Source organism: Crinia signifera, chromosome 4 (genome assembly GCF_055691185.1).
Source record: "Crinia signifera chromosome 4, ASM5569118v1, whole genome shotgun sequence".
In the NCBI taxonomy this organism is placed as follows: domain Eukaryota; kingdom Metazoa; phylum Chordata; class Amphibia; order Anura; family Myobatrachidae; genus Crinia; species Crinia signifera.
In genome coordinates, this window is record NC_139220.1 from 233,049,410 (window position 1) to 233,065,838 (window position 16,429).

Below are 16,429 nucleotides of genomic sequence, written 5' to 3' on the forward strand. Positions count from 1 at the left end.
TTGATATTCCTTATTATCATTTATGTACTGCATCCTCATGATTGTACAGTATTATGATCACTGAATCTCTTGCTCTAATATTTTGCAGGGGGTACATTATTTTCAATATCTATCACAAGAAATGATGTTATAGCAAGATTAGCGTTACAAAAAGAGTAAGGTGACAGTAAGAAAGAAATACATTAAAATATACACTGCACAGGTGATAACGTTATTGCAGGGAGCGTAAAAAGAAGAGGAGTTTTTGTATACAAAACACAACCACTCTTATTATCTTATACCATGTTGGTTGCCATTTTATGATGGTTTATAACTAGCATGGCCCCTTGTCCTCCCACTTTAATTAAAGATCTCCTATGATTTTTATTTCTAGGAGATCCAGCAACAGAGAGCCGCTCAGAAATTGCTATTTGCCTTCAACCAAATGAAACCAAAAACAATCCCATACTCTCCAAAGTAAGTGGTATTGTTGTAAGGTGAGCTGATGGTTACCCAGGAGCGCAATAAGTCTTATGTTACTAAAATGTTTAGGTTTCTATTGAAGTAGTTACTGGCTGAATATTACCGGTTTCTGTCTGTGACAGTATATACAGTGCTAACGTAAAGTTATTTTGTTGTCAGATTTCTAGAAGTGTTCCTCCTGTACTGTCACTCAGCCGGGCAGTGGTTCACAATTGAAGAGAATCTGTCTGGAACATTTAGAAAATACAATAACAACACTGGTAATGAAAGCATCCCAACAAATAGACTGGAGAAGACTATGTTGGCCTTCAGCCACTGGACTTTTGAGTACACCAGGGGAGAATTTCTGGTTCTGGACTTGCAAGGTGCCTTCCTTCTGTTGGCCATTTGAGCCACTAGATAACTGGATTATAAATGGAGTGCTGATGTTGGGGGGAATGCAGATGGCATTGGCAATTTCACTGCAAAGTCGCACTGGCCACCTCACTACAATTACGCCTTAACATTTGAAATTGGCCCTTAGGAATGCTTTGTATCCAGTTTTTATGATGATTGCTGTCACATTCTATATAAAAATTGCAATCAGTGGGCTTAATAAAATGGTGAGGTCCAAAAAATGTATTTCTGAAGAACTGAACTGAACTAAATGAAAGTTCAATGCCTAGTGTATTGTCATTTAAGTAATCACAAAAATATTTCAATAAACAAAATGTCGTCTATGTAGCAGGTCCACAGTGCCAAACTGGTACTCCAGGGATGCTCAGTCCACACTCGTAGATCTTCCCAGTGGGCCATGAACAAATTTGCATACCCTGGAGCCAGCTTGGCACCCATTGCGGAACCTGCTACTTGGAGGAAAAACTCCCCCTCGTACCAAAATAAATATTTAGTACTAACTCTATACCCTCAGTGTTAAAGTTTTTGGTAAATTAATCCATGTCGGAAAGATGGTATAACACCGCTTCTACACCCCTTTTATGCTGAATGATGGAAAATTACCGGATTCCCATTTGGTGGCATTTCATTTGTTTATTACAGAAATGGTGTATTTCTGAAGAACTGATAGTATATGAATAGGATTTAGTCATTTTTACTAACGGCTGCAGTTTATTATCTAAAAAGCAGGAAAGATTGGATGTAATAGAACCTACACTCGCAACAATAGGTCTGCCGGGGGGGATTAATAATGGACTTATGGACTTTAGGCAGAATATAGATGACTGGTATTGATGGGTTCTCAACTTTAAGATATTCTGCCTCCGTCTCAGTAATTACTTTTTGAGAAAGATACAAATGAATAAAAACGTCCATCTTCTTTTGAATTTTAATAGAGGGATCACTATTAATTTTTTTTATAAGTGCCAGTGTCTTTTAATTGTCTCATGATTTCGGCGTGGTAGTCATCCCGGTTAAGGATGACGATACAGCCGACCTTGTCCACCGGCTTAATGACAATTTGATTGTAATTTTTCAGAGACTCTATAGCTAATTTTTGTGATTTATTTAAATTGCGGTCTGGTATCTTTTTGAAAGATGTTTTTTCAAGATCATCTTTAACAAATTTTTCAAAGACTTCAATAAAACAGCCTTTTTAAAACCTCGGGTAAAAGGTCGATTTTTTCTTAAATACCTCTACAGTTTCTGTAGTAGTGACATCAGTTGAGGAATCCTCTACTGATTCTGCTAAAAAAAACTTTTTTAAAGTAAGTTTTCTTATGAATCTCTGAAGATCAGTGAAGACTTCCTATTCATTTGCCCCATTGGATGGAGAAAATGTCAGACCTTTTTCTAAGGGGCCGTACACACCAGGACGATTTGGCATAAAAACCTCCGATTTCGATGGGTCGTACGAGCGTTTGCTATAGATTGGTGCAAAATCTTTTGTTTTAAGCCCACAATTCCGATCCGATGCGCGTACCCGCCGGTCGTAGGTCGGATTGAAGATCCTACCTACTGCAGTAAAGATCTGTCAATCCGACCTCAGATTGGGGGCTGATTGTATGCAGATTGCGAGATGATCGTGTGCACTTGCCTCGTCAGACCGTCGTCAGATCCTGCTTGTTTATACTCATTTCCTGGTCACTCCCTCCGCAGCCATTTTGTGAGACTCGTGGATGGTACAGGATAGCAGACGGAGGATCCTGGATCACAGCCAAATTGAAGACAGGTATTTGGACCTTCCCTACCCACCAATGCATTAGCTGCCCACCAATGCATTAGCTGCCCACCGCTGGCCACCAATGCATTAGCTGCCCACCAATGCCCATCAATGCATTAGCTGCCCACCGCTGGCCACCAATGTATTAGCTGCCCACCAATGCCCACCAATGCATTAGCTGCGCACCAATTACCCCCCAGTGCATTTGATGCCCACCAATGCAGTGCAGTGATATATCTGTGTGTGTCACTCCCTCCGCAGCCATTTTGTGAGACTCGTCGATGGTACAGGATAGCAGTGACGGAGGATCCTGGAGCACAGCCAAATTGAAGACAGGTATTTGGACCTTCCCTACCCACCAATGCATTAGCTGCCCACCAATGCATTAGCTGCCCACCACTGCATTAGCTGCCCACCACTGCCCACCAATGCATTAGCTGCCCACCAATGCATTAGCTGGCCACCAATGCATTAGCTGCCCACCACTGCCCACCAGTGCATTAGCTGCCCACCAATGCAGTGCAGTGATATATCTCTGTGTGTAAATGGTAAATAGCAAAACCACAGCAGGTCATGCTGGAATGTGTAGTTCAACTAAAGCAGGAGTGTCAAGGTTGGCCAACACTGGAATAGATGAAGCTGTGTACACTATCACCTTGTTTACAATAAAAAGGAAACTGGTTGGTGAAACTTAAAACTTTATTGTGATATTAACAAAAGTGAACCTGAAATAAAAGAAGTGTCTTAACAATATATAAACTATAATCATTTAATAATTTTTTTTATCTATTTTCTTATAGACATGTCTCAGGCTCTGGCAAAGGAGCGTGACTTCGTCGAAGCATTTATCGACAAATACAGGGAGTACGAATGTCTTTGGAAGACGAAGTCCAAAGACTACAGTAACAAAATTAAAAGAGCAAATGCCCTGGATGAGTTGGCCAATTTCAGCCGTTCATATCACCCTGAAGCCAATGCGGAGTGGGTGCGGAAAAAAATCCAAAATCTCCGCACTGTGTTCCTAAAAGAGCATAAGAAAATGCAGACCACCAAGAGATCTGGTGCCGGAGCCGGCGACGTGTATGAGACCTCCTTGTGGTACTACAATCTCTTAACCTTCACCCTGAGTCAGGAGGCACAGAGGACCGGACTGTACCTCATGGTGGAGAGTGAGGGGGATGAGGTGTTGCAGACTGTGGATGAAAGTTCCCAACCATTGTCGGTAAGTACAGACCCGGTATTGACACATGTCCTTCCTCATTATTTTTTTGGGCCCGGAGAATAGGTTCAGTCCACACATGTCTTAAATGTGGTTCTCCTGCCAATGGACAGCACCCACTCCATTAAAATAGTCCTTGTACTGGTCTCTAACCTGCATGGCGCGTGTAGTCCCCCTATACTGTTGCGCCGGCGTTTCCACAGAGGATATCTGCACTACCTCCTTTGGCTCCTCTGGGACCTCTGGTGGTGCTGGTCCTGTAGGCCTTTGTGGTCTTTCCTTACGGCGCAGTAAATTGTGCAGGACACAGCACGCCATGACGACCCAGTCTATTTTGTCCACCCTCAGGTTGATGGCAGTATGGAAAATGCGGAAACGGCTTGCCAGGATACCAAACGCACTCTCCACAAGCCGCCGTGCCCTGGAAAGCCTGTAGTTGAAAATTCTTTTGTCGTGGTCCAGGCCCCTTTTGGCATATGGCTTCATGATGTGCTCATGAAGGGCAAATGCCTCGTCTGCCACGAACACAAAATTGAGCCCATGTTTGGTTTCCTGGACCGACGGCAAGTGAAGAGTGTTGGAGGTGAGCCTCTGGTAGAACTTGGTATCCTTCAAAGTTCCACCATCCGAAGCACGCCCATTCCTGTTAACATCCAGGAAGATGAACTCGTAGTTCGCATTAACCACAGCCATTAGAACGATACTAAAGTATCCCTTGTAATTGAAGTAGTAGGAACCACTCTGTGCAGGCTGGTTGATGCGGACGTGTTTGCCATCAATGGCTCCTCCACAATTTGGGAAATTCCATGTCTCTTCAAACTCTGCAGCGATGTTTTGCCAATCCTTCACGCTGGTAGGGAACTGTAGAAATAATAAATAAACTTGATTAATAAATTGAACTTTGTATTTGTTTCCACAGCAACACAGTGCAGAGACAGAACATTCACCGACCCTGGACCTGTCTGGATTGTCGGAGTCTCCAGGTACATCGCAAGGAATATCCACTACACCCACACCGCCACAACAGGCCTGTAAAAAATCGCGCCGCAAGGAAAAGAAAATAGACAACCCAGAGGAGGAATTACTGATACGGGCCGAACAGGTTCTACGTAGACCTCCCGACCGATTTGATGCTTTCGGGAAATATTTGTCTGACGGCTTACGCCAGCTGAGTCCAACCCAGCAAATGGCCTTTGAACGCATAAGCAGCGAGCTATTGTTTTTTGGCCGTTTAGACCGCCTTACATTTGAATGCAACATAGCTGGCCTTCTTCCTTGCCAACAACCACCAGGGCCTACTCCCCCAGCACCCTTACCAGTCCCTTCCACTTTGCCAAATCAATCTCCACCTGTCCAAGCATCCTCCGCACAACCTTCAACTCCAGCCCGCTATACCCACCTGTACACCTCATTATTGCCTGATTTCACAGGAGAGCAGGACCCTCCGGTTTTACGTGAATTGTAAAACCAATTCTTGCCCTGTTGGTATGGAGCAGTATGACACATGATGCTTGTGGCGCAGATAAAGCCCATGCACACGTGGCGCATGGTGCGGAGCAATGGGGCCGGGACCACTGCTTCTGCACTATGCACCGCGTGTGCATGAAGGTACTTTGATTATCTGCGCCACAAGCACTGTGTGTTCTACTGCTCCGTACCTCTAGTGAGTGCGGCAGTAGGTTTTAAAGCTCAGTTTGTTACAAAATTTTTGACTTGTTATAGCACTTTGGTCTATTTTTATATTATGCGTACCTAATGTTTCTAAAATGACACTTTTGCCATTTGCACATGCATGGAGCAGTATAACACATGATGCTTGTGGCGCAGATAAAGCCCATGCTCACGTGGCGCATGGTGCGGAGCAATGGGGCCGGGACCACTGCTTCTGCACTATGCACCGCGTGTGCATGAAGGTACTTTGATTATCTGCGCCACAAGCACTGTGTGTTCTACTGTTCCGTACCTCAAGGCAGAAAAGTGAAATGTTTTAGATATTTTTGGACATGTTATTGCACTTTGGAACAGTTTGCAGTTATGCGTATCAATGGGTTCTATTTTTGTACCATTTGTATTTAATCCAAAAATAAGGAAAACTAAAAATGTGTGGATGTCAAAGTTTGATTTATTTTAATAAAACATTATATGTTTTCACTACAAGTGTGTGGTGTATATTTCCTTACCTTGCAATACTCGTGCTGCAGTACCTTCACGATTGCTTTGCAGGTCTCGGGGATGATGAGGCCCAAAGCTTGCGGGGAGATGAGGGATCCAAACTTCAGGTCAGCCAGAGACCGTCCTGTAGCCAGAAACCTCAGGGTCACCACCAGCCGCTCCTCAGCAGGTATAGCCATGCGATACTTGGTATCTTGCTTCTGGATGTGGGGGGTGACGAGACGCAGCAACTCATGGAAGGTGGCATCATCCAAACGTAAGAAATTCCTATAATCATTGGGATTATTCTCACGAATTTCCAGGAGCAGTGGCATGTGAGAACGGCTCAGCAGCCACTGCTTGGTCCAGCATGACCTAGCTCTTCTACGCTGGGCCCTCAGCTGCCTCACCCTGAGCACAGCATAGGAAAGCAGAAAATCTTGCTGGTAAGAATCCATCACTGCAGACTGCATAATGGACACAGGAAAAGCACACTTTGTAATGCCAGGCAAAAACAAAGCAGAGCAAACAGCTATGTACAGCGTTCAGCAGGTATACACCAAGCCTCACTAGTCACAAAGCACAGATCTAAAATGGCTGCAGTTATTTGTACCCCACAACTAGTCCTGCCCATTATTTAAATTTCAAAAACGACAGTCACTGTGCACACACGATGCACCAAAACGACAGTCGGACGACCATCGCAAACGACTCGCGATCGTTTGAAGATCGTAAGTAAAAAATACACCATCTTATGCAAATCGTGAGTCTGGGCCCGGGGGAGCGCTCCCGAGAAGTTCACAGCAAATCGGTTCACGATCGACGCACGATCGTGATCGTTCTGGTGTGTACGAGGCCTAAGATATTTTTCTCCTCAGGTGTAACCGTATAATCACTGAGGTTAAAAATTAATAGTTTTGTCATCTTTTCTTTGCTCCTCCGAATCGGTGTCTATAATTTGAGCCTCAACACTCACATTACTTTCTTGTTTTATGGGTTTTTAAATCTTATTTATTTTCTTTTTACCCATTTTTAAACAAATACCAGCTCTTTCCCCTCTTTTATTATATTGTTTTTTCTGTTTGGCCGGGGGTTCTAATTGTACTCATCTCTACTCTGTTTTTCTTTCTAAAAAATGATCCTGTTCGGTATGTTTTGAAGTTCTCAAATTGTCATTTTTGTAGGGCTTTCTCTGAAATTTTTCTTGATAAGGAAGTGATGATTGTTCATGAAGATCATAATACTGAATGAAACGATTATTTAGACGATGGTCATAATTACTCGGTACTTGTTTCCTAGCACGGCCACAATCACGGGCATCGTGTACCTTAAAGTTAAGGTACATGATGCCCGCGATGAACCCGATTTCCTTTGAAATCAGGTCCATTTTGCCGGCAGAGGCAAAATCGCGGGCATCGCGTCAGTCGCGGCCATTAATATTGCCCCTGACGCGACCGACGCGATGCCAGCAATTTTGCCATAGGCTTCAATGTTAAAATAGTTTTTAACATTGAAATCGGGAGCATCGCGTCGGTCTTGTGCCATTATAATGGCACAAGATGAGATGGACTTGATTAAGTCCATCTCACATAGGAAACAATGTGAAATGGGCCAATATGACCCATTTCACATTGTATATGGCCCCGTCGTCACCCCACGATTGACGCGAACCCGAAGCGTGGCAAGCGCAGCGAGCCCGCGAGGGGCGGCGTGTGCGTCCTCCGACCTTTTCATACCCCTACTATCCACGTCGGCGTGGAGTTGAGAATATAAAGTGATATATACTTCACAGGTATACGCGTCCCCTCGCGGGGCTCACAGCGAGCCACCGAGCCTGAAGCGTGGCGAGCCCCGCGAGGGGACGCGTATACCTGTGAAGTTATACGCGTGTGCTCGCCACGCTTCGGGCTCGGTGGCTCGCTGCGCTCACCACACTTTGTACTCTCAACTCCACGCCGACATGGATAGTAGAGGTATGAAAAGGTCGGAGGACGCTCTATGCTCGCCACGCTTCGGGTTGGAGTCAATCGTGGGGTGGCGTTGAGGGTGTAAAATTGGGGGTCTAGGGAATTTTTTACATTGAATCCAATGTAAAATCGGGTCCCAGGGACCCTATTCACATTTGATTCAATTAAAAAATTGCGTCGGTCGCATCGCATGCGATTCGGTCGCTTGCGATGCGATCGACGCGATTTTTCCCACACGACCACCCCGATGCAAATCAGTGTGGCCATGCTAGGAAACAAGTACCAATTACTCGAACCATCATAATATCGATTATAATGATTATTTTGACGATTCTAATGATTTGTTTGGTGATAATTATAATTATCGGAGTAATTCTCCTTCCTCTAAATGTATCTATACATATGGATTCTTTGTATTCTGTTATTCTGACCCTCATTAACCTCGTTTGATCCATTATAATAACGATGAAATTCTGTTTACATTTTTTATTTTTTATTTTATATGGAGTCCTTTTTGTGTATTATTAACCTGATTTTTAGCATTTTGATTAGTTTGAGTTAGGTGAGCTTTATTCTCAGGGATTATTTTATCATTCCATTTAAATTGGTTCCCTTCTTTATAATCATTGTAATCCCTTTGATACTTTTAACATTTCTTATTTTTAAGCTCCCTTTCATTTTTTTCTATTTTTATCATCATGTTCTTTTCCATGTCCATGAACTCTTCTGATTTTGTATATGGATTAACAAGTGTATTTAACTCCTCTATTTCTTTTTCTACATCCTTTAAAAGTTTAGTTTTTTCTTTTATAATTAATCCCATATTCGCACAATCTTCCAAAATACACAACCAATCTTTCTTGAAACTTTCTGTTTCAGTTATAAATGATTGGAGTTTTTTCACCCTTACAATTTTCAGATAATGTTCTAGGGTTGAAATCTCCCACCATAATTTCCCTTCTTTTATTAATAATCTTTCTATTTTATACATTAAACTTTCCAATTTTTCATCTACACAGGTGATACTATTCTCATTATTAGAGAATACATTTTGCATACTCTCTACCCGTGTTTTTCTATGTTTAAACATGTTGCCAGCAGCTCATTAACAATCCAGATGGAAAGCAATACGTGTACAAAAAAGGTTTGATAAATAACAAGCGCTAGTTGCAGCTAGTATATTCCCCCAGAGACCATCCAACCTCTGGAAAGAAGACCACCAACAAAACTAAATATTGGGAAAAACAAGCGCAGATCTGAAACTTGCATGTGGTCCCGGAGAACAGGCGGTGTAATTAGCAGGCAATTTAAGCCACACTTACTTTATAATTCTCTCTCAAGTACACATAGCAGTTTCTTTAGAATCTTGAATGAGATATCAATTAAAAACCAACAATTACTTCAACTTTCTAACTCGAGTGCATCAAAAGGTATCTTTAAATTTTTCAACAGGAATGGTAATCAGCAAACAATTCCAGAAGTATAGTAACTTACTTTATTGTTCATTCACAACCTCATAACGGTTTCTTTAAATACACGCCAATGATGAAGTAAGAAGTTTATTAAAATCCATGAATACACATAAAGGAAAAAGTCCTCTGACAAAGAAAAGAAGTGCAGCCTGTCCTCCCCTGTCACACACGCTGCAGACACACGGAGGGGAAAGCTGGGCGGATTAAAGTTTCTTGTAGACAGACACAAACAAGCGGTGCTAGCTTCGGTCTGTCAATGTCGGCAGCGATGACATCATCGCGTGTCGTATATGATCCTTTGTCAAGATGTGCTGCAGCATCTCCTCAGAACTTATTTTATGGTCTGGCCTCCCGATCACATGGTAAAGTTCAACCAATCCACGGAACACCTAAACCCGGCTCTTTAATCATACACATGTAATATTAACTCCTTACTATGCAGTATCGTAGTATTCTGATAGACGAATATACATATATACAGCATACTCGAATTAAAATCAAACAACATCAAATATAGAGTGTGTTACACATAGGTTATGTATAAAATACACATAAAATTAACTAATAAATACAACCAAGTATACATATATAAATATACCATCATTAAATATTAAAAAATATATAATTTCATATGTAACATTTAATCATATAGAGCTGGGTGAAAAACAAAAATAAACACAATATTAGTACAATAGTAATACACAACCTAGTGTTGAATAAAAAAAAAACATTTAAAAAGTTAAAAGGATTTAAATAAACCATTTACATTCGAAACATTCAATCCCTGCGGTACCAAAGTTTTTCATTCAAAGATGGTTTTCATCTCTAGTCTGGCTAGATCCTGTTCAGTGTTCTTAGTCCTCCAGTTTTTATTGCATAGCTTAATACTGCAAAAGTTTTTCATATTTTTAATATCACATGAATGTTTCTCTTTAAAATGAAGGGACACATTATGCAAATTGTATCCCTTTTTTATATTGCGTGCATGCTCTGTAAGTCGTTCTTTTAACACAAACTGCAGCCGTTAGTAAAAGTGACTAAATCCTATGCCAAAGCCACCATTTCTGTAATTAACAAATTAAATGCCACCAAATGGGAATCCAGTAATTTTTAGTCACTGCTACAGTATGTAAAATCTTTGTACACCATCATTCAGCATACAAGGGGTGTAGAAGCGTTGTTATACCATCTTTCCGACATGGATGAACTTACCAAAAACTTTATCACTGAGGGTATAGAGTTAGTACTAAATAATAATTTTATAACAATTTAGTTCTAGTACTAAATAATAACTTTATAATAATTTCGAAGATGGCTACTACTCCCATGGTTTAAAGGGGTTCCAAAGTTACACAGCAAGCATGACTCCCATTGTCCTCATGAGCAGAGAATGTAATGTGTAACTAAATGTAACATTTAGCTTTATAAATGTGTTCTATAAGTTACACATTACATTCTCTGCTCATGAGGACAATGGGAGTCATGCTTGCTGTGTAACTTTGGAACCCCTTTAAACCATGGGATAACTAGTTGCACAAAATAATCTTTCCGCACTGACCTTTGTGTCCTTATGTTACCAACCACTCTGGGATTTCCCATCCTGTATGTATACTTAGACTGTAATATAATCTATATATCTGTAGGCCTTTAGGATAGTAAAGCAATAGAAGAGTGAGGTAAAGTACTCAAAATATCTTTATAAAATGTATTTAATTTCAAAACCTTTACATATGTTTTTCCTGAAGGAGTTGGTGAAATTCTGACTGATCCGTCTGTTATTAAAGCTGGGGAATGCAAGTAAGTTATGGCTTCCAAAAGAAATGTCTTTACGGTACACGAAAAAGGACAAAACTGCGCAGGGTTGGAGTACTATTAAAGCAATATGGATTTATAACCAATAATAATATAAAAACAAATTACATGATAATCTATACAGCTAATAGGTGACCACACTATTATAAAAGCATAAACCAAGACAATATATATTAAAAAGACAATTACAACATATATAGCATAATTAGTTGGGTAAGGATCCCGTAAAGCAGGTAATTAGTAGTGTTCTTATATGGCAGTTGGTACCAAAAGGATATCCAGTGATTTAGGGGTAGACTTATTAAGCTCGGTGAAATGATAAATTGCCTGGTTTTTATCACCGGCCAATCAGCTTCTACCTGTCATATTTCAAATCAAGCCTGTAACTTCACAGTTAATTGCTGATTGGCCATTGATAAAAAAACAGGCACATTATCACTTCACCGATTTTAATAAATCTACCCCTCAGTAACTTAAATTAGCTGGTTAGTTACTTGAGATCTTTCTAGGCAGTTCTGTAAATCACAGGGATAACCCGCTTATCCTTAGATAGCTTGTTAGGACTAGTGGGTTATGACAGATTTATAAATCCGGATCCTAGTAATAAGCCACCAAAGAAGTTTCCAGGCAGACATTGCTTGTTGGCATTAGCTGTTTGTGGCAGATTTGTGCGCACAGGGGTTAATTAAATGTCACCAAAGATGTTTCTGGGCAGTTTTGTATCAGCACAAAAATAACACAATAGTCCTTGGGTGGCCTGTTAGGATTAGTTAGTTTAGAGCAGGTTAGTGTACATAGCTATTAGTACTAAGCCATATGATTACCTTGCTGTGAGTTCATTTTGGAGTCATGTCTGGCCAGATAATGCATTTAGGAGATGGATGAGTATGTCACTTACGCGTTTCCCCGCCTGCTGTTAGCCTCAGCGGCATCCTTGCACTATACAAAATTCGCTGAAGCTGGCAGGGAAACGGGTAGGAAACATAATCATCCGCCTCCTATATGCATTATAGGAATTACATGTGCTAAGCGTTAATAGAATGTAGAGGTGTGCCGCACTAAGCCACCCAGCTCAACCAGTCCAGGGGCACTGCACCGCACCCCACACCACTGTTACCCTACATTGGGTCTACGATTAACCAGCAAGGAGCCACATGATAATGGCTCCTTACTTGATATTGATATAAATTACATTCATAACTATGGAAAAGGTAGGGAATTACAATGGAAGCACAGCTCTAAGCAACATCACATGTGAAGTAGAATACACATCTCAGTAAATATCCCCTAAAATCTATTTTTGCATTGCTCCACAAACAACAGTACATTGCACATAACCTAACCACTTTGCCCAGCTACTGCTAGCATCAGCATGTTCGGTACTTATATGTTAGTTGGGCGCCCACTATAGTAAGTACGCTCATACTCCCACTATCCATGTCGGCATGGAGTTGTTTTTATATGGTGTGGTGAGCGTAGCGAGCCACCGAGCCCGAAGCGTGGCGAGCCCCGTGAGGGGACGCGTAAAACTAAGCAAATAGCTTAGTGGGTGCCCAACTAACATATAAGTACCGCATTTTCAGACTTCTCTTCCTTCACAAACATGCTATGTTATTCTTCCTCCATGCCCTAGTGGATGGTAGGGCATAAACTACCGCCTGTCAGCTTGAAAAAATGTGAAAAACCCCATGTCAACATTTTGACTGTCGACCTATAGCATGTGTCCCTGTCAACCTAACCCATGTCGACCTTTTGACCTTGAGGCATGTGGTTGACCTATTGACTGTCAACCTTCCTCTTGTCGACCTAGTGACCGTATACCGAAAAGGGACTTATCTGTATTTTATGCTGTTTGTTTTGCCTATGGTTATGCATTTTGATATCTCCTACTGAGGTTGCACCTGACTGCACAGTGGTTTTTATCTTGCTTTTTGCATGAGTTAATTAAAACTCTATGAAGAAAATAAAGGCGTAATCTTTTAATATCCTCCATCATTTAAATAATACATCTCTATATTTTTTTCTTGTTCTTGACCAGATTAAATGATATGGTATTTGGGCCAGCAAATCTTGGGGATGATGCCATTAAAAACTTCTGTGCTAAACATCAGTGTAACATGTACTGCCGATATCTAAAACTCCCAGGTAAGCAGGAAGGGGATCAGTATGTTCACATGATATGCAATATGTTTTAAAAAGCTAAATGCAAATACTCTTATCTTTTTAATGTCATGTTATTATTATTATTATTATTATAATTTTATTTATAAGGCGCCACAAGTGTTTCGCAGCGCCGTACAAAGGAACAATACAGGGAGACAAAACTTGGCATAACATTGAATAAATAACAAAAATACAGTACAAATAAAAGAGCACCACGTTATAAAGTATTTGTATTTTGTGGGTGATTCAGGTTAAACGCTGATGTCCGAATTCGGTCCGTGGACCGATGGTGTAGGTGTGCGCGTGCCTATCTGCGAATATAAGCATGTGCAGACCCAGTGTGCGAATGCCTTTAGCGACTATCACAGTCCCGTATAAAATTCAGATCAGATTGATCAGGCAAAAAATCATTTGATGGTCAACGACCGTCAAATGATTTTTCATCCCTAGTACATCCGCATGCGAATGGGTAGATCAGCGTACACATCCATTCGCATGCCGGCGCAGGCATTTGGTTGGTGAAGGGGGGGCGGGCATTTGCACCCAGCGGGTGGCGATTTCCAGCTCGCTAAGCTGCGAAAGAAAGCTGCTTAGTGAGTGGGTCTGACTCAGATATATCAGGCTCAATATGTCTGAAAAAATTGTGTATATTTAATGACGTGCTTTTAATAAGTGGGAGAGGTTGTATACCGCATTGCCTACACTCCCAGAATGCAGAGACTAATGCAGTGTGATGGCCGCAGGAGCAGCAGTGCCGCCGCTGCTGGGACTGTAAAGCTGGCCATACATCAGAAAGATCGATCTTAAGATCAATTGCGCTCATGATTGTGTACAATTTCCCTTGAAATCCCCGGCAGTCCTTGGTGGTTTTTGGACACACAATCTACACACAATCCATCATACAATCAGTCATACAATCCATCTGCTGCATGGTTGTGTACACAAGATGTGCACACAATCTGCATACAATCCATCATACAATCAGTTATACAATCCATCTTATGATTGATTGTATGATTGTGTACACAAGATGTGCGCACAATCTGCATACAATCCATCATACAATCAGTTATACAATCCATCTTATGATTGATTGTATGATTATGTACATAAGATGTGCACACAATCTGCATACAATCCATCTTACAATCAATTGAGATTGTATGATTGGGTACAATATCTTTCTGATGTATGGCCAGCTTTACACCTGCTCCGTGTCAGTCTCTCTCCGGCTTCTGGTTGTAGCGGCGTGTGCACCCGCCGCTCTCCTTATCATGGGGTTTTCACAGGTACTGGTTCTCTGGTTTATTGGAAGTGTTGCTGATAATGGTCTGGACCATCCAACGCGTTTCGGCTCTTATGCCTTCTTCTAGGGAGATGCAGAAGTAATTCTGCAGGTGGTGACCACAGACCATTTCTCAGCTCCTACGCTTTCTGACTGATGTTTTGGTCACTTTTGAAAGCTGACTGTACTTTCACTCTAGTGGTAGCACAAGATGGAGTCTATAACCTACACAAGTGGCTCAGGTAGTGCAGCTCATCCAGAGTGGCACATCAATGCGAGCTGTGGCAAGATGGTTTGCTGTGTCTGTCAGCATAGTGTCCAGAGTTCGCTGTGTTCGCTGTAGGTACTCCCCAAGTAGGAAATGCACCAGTAGTGCAATGAATTCCACCAGCTCACAGGAAATAAATTTCATTTGTACTATTACATTTTGTCAGAGTCATAGTGTGAGTGTGCACTATAGATTTGTGCAGAAGGGTTATACCATAATACCTCTTTCACATCACACCTATTTACCGGGTTCAAGCCGGTTTGTTGCCGGTTCGACTTGGTAATTGGACTTACCAGGTCCAGCAAACCGTCAGCAACCCGACATTATGCACCAGTAAAAAAGAAAGGTTCTTAGCGTTTCATTACCGGGTTGCTGTGCAGAGTGAACCAGTTAACTGGGTTGCCCAATCGGTTAACCCGTTCACACTGCACAGCAACCCAGAAAGAGAAGGCAGTGCTTGGAGCAACGCCAGCTCCAAGCACTGCCTCCCCCCCGACCCCGATGAAGCTTCACCGCTCCACCCCATTGCCGCATGATGTCAGTGAACTAGCAATATAACTAGGTAGCTGTAGGGATCTGAAAAAAGCAAAATGCAGGGTCACACCAGGACTGAACCGTTTCAAAGTCCCGGTGTGACCCTGCATTTTGCGATGTGAATGCAGTATGAGAATGCTCTTGTCATGTTTTACTTCTTTCTTTGTCTCAGTGTTATTACACATTTGTGACTGTTTTTATGTGTTGTAACAGAAATGAAAATGAATGAGAATATAACAGAGGAAGCTTTACTCCTAAGAAACGCTAATGTTTTCAATGATGGCTATGGAGCAGAAGAGTCAAGTGAGCAACCTGTCAATGTCATGATGTGACTGAATGCAACTCTGTTGTTCATGTAATGGGATGCAATCAGCATCATAATGGTCAGGACCCCGGCATTCACTATACTGACGTATGTATCCTGACTGACTTCAGAAGACTGGCGCCAGCATCCCGACTGCCTTAAGAAGACCGGCACTGAAACCCCTAAAGGATCAGAATATATATTGCACTTTTCAGCAGCCAATACCTATAGCATGTGATGCCTAATGGAGGGTCATGTTACATTTGCCAAGAATAATGACATTGCAAGAGACCTGTAGCTTATACACACACATAATCCTTACATGGTGGCACTAACCAAGGGTTCACTCACAATACCTTGGTAAAAGCCAGAAAATCCATTTGAGGATAACTTGATATACATGGTATAAGAAGGCATGGTTTAAAAGCGTTGCCATCAGATTCATAATGTAATACAGCAGGGAAAATGTTGTAGTTGTAGTCATCTCAAGTGCTGTGTTTTCTCCAGAACTGCTGTAAATGGAAAAAAAAAAAATGGAAAAAAAAATCTTTGAGACAAAAAGGGAAATAAAGCGTAATAATCGTATTGTCTTTGTGTCGTACATTCTGTTTATACTGTATCCCATGGAAACAAG

The 16,429-nt window shown here is 41.6% G+C and overlaps 2 protein-coding genes across 2 annotated transcripts in view; both read left to right on the forward strand.

Annotated features, from left to right (window-relative positions):
- Positions 1-15,823, forward strand: part of LOC146073035 (transient receptor potential cation channel subfamily M member 7-like) — a 173,307-nt gene extending 157,484 nt beyond the window's left edge. The window contains exons 32-36 of the mRNA XM_083180212.1: positions 374-456; positions 622-827; positions 11,175-11,226; positions 13,280-13,386; positions 15,705-15,823. Of these exons, the coding sequence (XP_083036338.1) occupies positions 374-456; positions 622-827; positions 11,175-11,226; positions 13,280-13,386; positions 15,705-15,823 (567 nt within the window). The remainder of the gene's footprint in view (positions 1-373; positions 457-621; positions 828-11,174; positions 11,227-13,279; positions 13,387-15,704) is intronic.
- LOC146072172 (uncharacterized) lies at positions 2,262-5,304 on the forward strand. The gene is made up of 4 exons (XM_083179504.1): positions 2,262-2,629; positions 2,882-2,956; positions 3,421-3,842; positions 4,759-5,304. The coding sequence occupies exons 2-4, from the start codon at positions 2,902-2,904 to the stop codon at positions 5,302-5,304; spliced, it is 1,023 nt and encodes a 340-aa protein (XP_083035630.1). The 5' UTR covers positions 2,262-2,629; positions 2,882-2,901.
- Positions 15,824-16,429: the final 606 nt, after the last annotated feature.

Coding starts and splice junctions, on each gene's coding strand:
- LOC146072172 (XM_083179504.1), top strand. CDS start 2,902: ATGGTACAGGATAGCAGTGACGGAGGATCCTGGAGCACAGCCAAATTG. Junction 2,957..3,420: donor CACAGCCAAATTGAAGACAG/GTATTTGGACCT, acceptor ATTTTCTTATAG/ACATGTCTCAGGCTCTGGCA. Junction 3,843..4,758: donor AAAGTTCCCAACCATTGTCG/GTAAGTACAGAC, acceptor TTGTTTCCACAG/CAACACAGTGCAGAGACAGA.